A 5,225-nucleotide genomic window follows, 5' to 3' on the forward strand; every position below is an offset into this window, starting at 1 on the left:
ATTGTAGGGTCAGTTTTTGCGGCCCAAGCCCAAGGAGGTATGGATTTGGAACCCTCTGAGCCCAAAACAATAAATTTTGTAGAGAGTGGGCGAAAGGGCTAGGCAAATAATGAAAATTACAGTATTAAACAGCAACACCAATGAGAGAAGTTGAATTAATGTGCTCTCGGACTAATGAGTACTCTGTCCGAAGAGAAGTTGTTCATTGATAATCAAGGGTTACAATTGCTGGAGCTACAACCATGTAAGGTACCCTTTCTCTCTCCTGTTTTTCGATCCCCCTCTATCAGAGGTACCCTTCCCTTATATAGCATTGCCTTCTTACATCTCCTCCGTCCATTTGTTCGTCATCCAGGCACCCACTTGAGTACATGTCCCATCACCCCACTTTTAGCCTTATGCGAGTGGCGGTAGCTGAGAAAGCACTGTTCAGGGGTCCTATCCACATAAATGCGGCCAGGAAGGTAGGTGCAGTGCATTAAATGCGGTGGTTGAAGTATGCCTCCTTGATATTTCTCTGTTGTCGTTATCTCTATGTGTGTCCGAGGTCCTTCTCCCCCTTGACACTTGTCAAATAGATCACTTGAACCTCCCATACTCGTGTTTGATCAAACCTCTTCGGATCCGAGGACGCATGACTACTCGGACATATGAGTATCTCCTCGGATGGTATACGTGCTCATCCCCAGGCGTCCCCCATTGGCGTGGGCTTCCGACTGAAGGCCTTATCTCCTCGGATGAAGAGTGTTCCTCATTCAGGGCCTCGGGCCCAATAAGTTGGGCTGGGTTTTTCTCCCCCCACAATATATATATATAAAATTTTGAGTAAAATTTCCCAAAAGAAAATTACAGTACCAATATGCGTTTGCTAAAATAAATAAATAAATAAAATTACCATAACATTATGCGTTTGCTAAAAAGAAAATTTTACCATACCATTCTGCAAGTGATACGTACATTTGATTTTTGAAAAAAAAAATATACTTATTTTACATAATTAAGAATTGTAATGTTGCGTGGGTTCTAGTTAGATCAACTGGTAAAACCTCTAATTGTTGAATAAACTTCTGATTGTTGCATGGGTTCTAGTGTCTTGACCTTATGATAAAGAGATATCAGAACGTCATAGGTTGAAACTCTCTCAAAAAAGAATTGTAATGTTACATATTTGAATATCATTAGAATTATTTTCAATTTTCACTTTCTCTTGTATTATTTCATTATCTTTAAACTCTTTTTGATAAAAAATTTTGGACAAAATTTAGCTATAAACTTGGTTATAATATTTTCACAACATTTTTTAATTTTTAGTTTTGAAGAAGTATTACATCCATAATATTTTCATAATTATTTCATAATAAATTATAGGTGGTAAGTTATTATTGGTTCTAATTTGAATTTACAACATAAATTACTTTTTTGCCCACCTGTACAGCAAATAACAACCTATCTCTTAAGATTTGTTATAAAATATTGTGAACATAGTATTTCTCTTAATTTTGTTCCCTATTTTTTTTTTAAGAAATGCTATATCTACAACATTTTCATAATATTTTTATAACAAATCATAAATGATAAGTTGTTACAGGTTATTATTGGCTGTTAAAAAGTAATTTCAATAGTAGATTTAAATTGGAACTAAAAACAATTTACCTCTTATGCTTTGCTAGGAAAGTATTATAAATATATTGTGGATGCATAACTTCTCTTTTTTTTTACTTCAAATCAAGTTTTATTCCAAAGGCAAAACCCTCGTTTATAATAAATGGACTTGGCATATGGTCTTACCTATGAGGAATGTACCTGAGGCAGCCCCAAACCACATGGCATCCAATAGAATAAGCAATTACATAAAATTTGGAACCGAGTCCCAATTGATCAGCAAGCTCTTCAACATCTAAAGCCAGACTTTTCACCGTTTGTTTTGGATCTGGGTCACTTTCTCCATAACCCGGTCTATCATATGACACAATGTATAGTCCTAGTTCTTCAACAAGTTTCTGAAAATTATTTCCACCATTTAATGAGCTAATACAACTTTCATTGATAAAGTCTTGAAGCCCAAAATCAATAGAAAATTAGAAATTCAATCATAACAAATAAGTAAATAACACAGTACTTGCGGGAGATTTTTTGCAATCACTGCACTATGTCTGCAAGTAAATAAGCCATGAACATAGATAATCTTATATTTGGCCACTTCTGCTGGCACACCATGCTCCTTGTAGGCCAAATGCCTTCCATCCCTAAGCTTAATTCTAGGTGCAGTGATAGGTGGGCCGCAAGGCGAGCCACAAATGTTGGGAGGCGGAGGGCGGGTGGCTCGATAAGCCCATGCCAGCAATAATCCAATCAACAAGACCACTACAAACATCCTTGGCTAGGGTTGAGATATGGGCAGTACCCTGAAATTACAGTACATATGTTGAGAGGAAAATCAGGTTAGTGGAGACTACATCTTTCTATTACTTCTCATTTGGGAGGAGACCGGGATGATTAACATGGTTTGGTTATAGTGAGATCAACCATCATATAAAACTTTAGAATTTGCTTAAGAATCGTGGACATAAATTGCTTGGAGAGAGAGAGAGAGAGAGAGAGAGAGAGAAAAGCATGAAGATAAATAAACAAAGAGAGATTGAACCACTAGATAAATAATTATGACAATCTAAAGGGAATAAGACATGGATCTCCAGTGCTCTATATGTGTGATTTTTTTTGGGCCAATGTTTGTTGCATATATCAGACTTGGAAATCGTGTGCTCAAAGCATGATTTCAATTATAAGTTTGAAATCATGAAATTATGTCTTGAATACACAATTTTACAATTTAACTGAAATCGTGTCATGTTTCCGATAATAATCACTTTTTCGTTTCTTTTCTTTTCTTTTTATAAAGATTCATTTCAAGACCAGCCTAATAGGGAGCATGTAGGCCAACGTACGTGTGGAGCGTACAAATGCCTAGGTATGGACTCCAACTATTCTAAGGAAAACATCGGAGGGAATCAGTTACTAAACGATTCACTTAGTCTTTCGTCCCTATATTTAAGTTAGATAGGAATGATAATAGGGTTGAGCTGAGTTGGATCAAGCTTTTCAAGCAGAAACAAAAAATCCGCACAAGATAGGTTGGAGATATTTTGCTATTCTTAATGAGGTAACTTATTCAATATTAATAAGGTAGACATGAATAAGCTTTCTTTATTTTGGTAGTTAAGTTTTTGAAACCAAACAATTTTTCAAATCATTATTAATATGTGTGTGTATATATATATATACAATTTTTTTATTTTTTAGAATCATATATACATATTAATTTTTTATATGTTATATGTCAATCAAATCAATTAGAACCCATTGATTAGTAGATCAAGAAAGGAATCTAGCACTTGATTAAATTAGTTTATTTTTTACTTAAAAATATAATTAAATTAATGAATAGTAAACTCTCATATATATATATATATAAACTCGTACTTATTAATCATAAGATATATAAAGATAAGAATGATACTTGTTAACCATAAGATATAAAGATAAGGGTGACTACAAACCATACAAGCTAGCATTTTATTTCTTTTAGCATACTATAGAATCACGTCTTCTAGAAAGTAGAAACAATATTGTAGCTTGCATGGTTTGTAGTTCAATAAAATTGTCATCAAACGAAACACCATGGTAGTTGACCTACAAGGCTTTTGACATTTAATTTTTAGTGTTAAGTCAATAAGATCTTGTGAATTTCAATTAACTTAATTAGTAATATTTATTATTAATGAATAGAGAACTTGAGTTCAAATCTCAAAAAAAAAAAAAAGGAGGAGAAAAGTCAATTGGTATATCTTGGCCTGATGGCTAAAAATAAATTATAATCGTAAACCAGATGTCAAAAGAATTGTATCATGTAGGGACTCAGTTTGGATTGACCCTGAGTATGAATGGGTTTTCAGCCCAACAAGCCCAAACAATAAATTTATAGAGAGTGGGTTAAAGGTTTAGGCGCTGGCCGTCGTTCATCAAGCATCAACTCTCATTTATAAAAAGATACTTAGAGTTTCTTTACAACTGGGAGGATGCTCCTCGGCCATGGGCCGAGGAGGCCTTTTGCTTCTCTTTCCCCCCCCCCCTTTTTTTACTTTACTTGCTTTCCTTATATAGTCTTCATCTTCCTATCTCCTTATTCCATCTGTTGATCATTCATTTGCCTCTCTTCTGGCCGTCCGTCCCATCAGAGGCCTTATCAGTACTCGAGTGGTTCACTCTGATCAACATTGCCCTGCTAAGGGTTATATCCCCATTAATGCGGCCAGGGGGGTTAGGTGAATGCATTAAATGCGAGGGTGACAGCTTACTTTGGGCCTGATCTTTCCCGAAAATCACCCTTGTCAGGCCAAGGATGAGGAGGTTCTCGGCGTGGATTGGGAAAAGAGGTTTTCCCCAATTTAGCCTTGAATAGTCAGTGTTCCTCGGCATGGGCCTTGGGCCTGCTATCCGATGGGCCGAGGCTATCAGGCCCACGGGCCCCACAATAGCCCCTCAAAACCCTGCTGCACGTTCCCTCGGACGGGGAGGAGGGTTTTGATACCTGCGGGCCCTCTAGACGAGTCGCCCCACTTCGGTTCGTGTTAATGCTGGCGGCTTTTTGACTGCCCGATGCGCGTTTTTAGCGTTTCAAGACTTAATAGGTGCCCACATTAAATTTTGACGGCACCACGTTTCCCACTTTCAACGGTATGATCTCTTGCTTTTATGAACAAGCGGTTACATTTGGGGAACCTAAGGGAGAGTATAAGTACCTGTTTGAACCGCCTGGTTTCATCATTTTCGCGCTTACAACCATTGATGCATATGACTTAAGTCTAGTTCAACTTGCACTCTTCCTGAAGAGAATCGCCATACTTCTGATAGTCTTCTTTTTCTAGCGACCCCAAATTTCCTTGATTTTACTCCTCCTTTTCTTCTTTTAGAACTTTTAGTCATCTTTAGGAATGGGTAAGTTTAAGAAGTTGGTTGAGTCCGACGAGATGATGAACAAATTCATTGTCGACTATGGAATACCCAATAATGTGAGTTTGAAGTACTGTGAAGAAGGGGAGTGGTACCTTAAGAGGAGAGAGGGTGAAGTTGTGATCCCAATAGTCACTTTCGTAGAAGGAGGGATGAGAATCCCTATGAGGCCAGTAACTCTCAATTACCTTAGGCATTTTCGCCTGGCTCCTACT

At 37.1% G+C, this 5,225-nt stretch overlaps 1 protein-coding gene across 1 annotated transcript in view; it reads right to left on the minus strand.

The window, feature by feature from the left end:
- The window catches only part of LOC112025361 (uncharacterized), a 14,551-nt gene extending 10,962 nt beyond the window's left edge, over positions 1-3,589 (minus strand). Inside the window, exons 1-3 of the mRNA XM_065772878.1 lie at positions 3,571-3,589; positions 2,120-2,364; positions 1,789-2,000 (exon numbers count right to left, since the gene is read on the minus strand). Coding sequence (XP_065628950.1) covers positions 1,789-2,000; positions 2,120-2,364; positions 3,571-3,589 — 476 coding nt within the window. The remainder of the gene's footprint in view (positions 1-1,788; positions 2,001-2,119; positions 2,365-3,570) is intronic.
- Between the last annotated feature and the right edge of the window lie 1,636 nt (positions 3,590-5,225).

Source organism: Quercus suber, unplaced genomic scaffold (genome assembly GCF_002906115.3).
Source record: "Quercus suber isolate HL8 unplaced genomic scaffold, Cork oak 2.0 scaffold_65, whole genome shotgun sequence".
Taxonomy (NCBI): Eukaryota; Viridiplantae; Streptophyta; class Magnoliopsida; order Fagales; family Fagaceae; genus Quercus; species Quercus suber.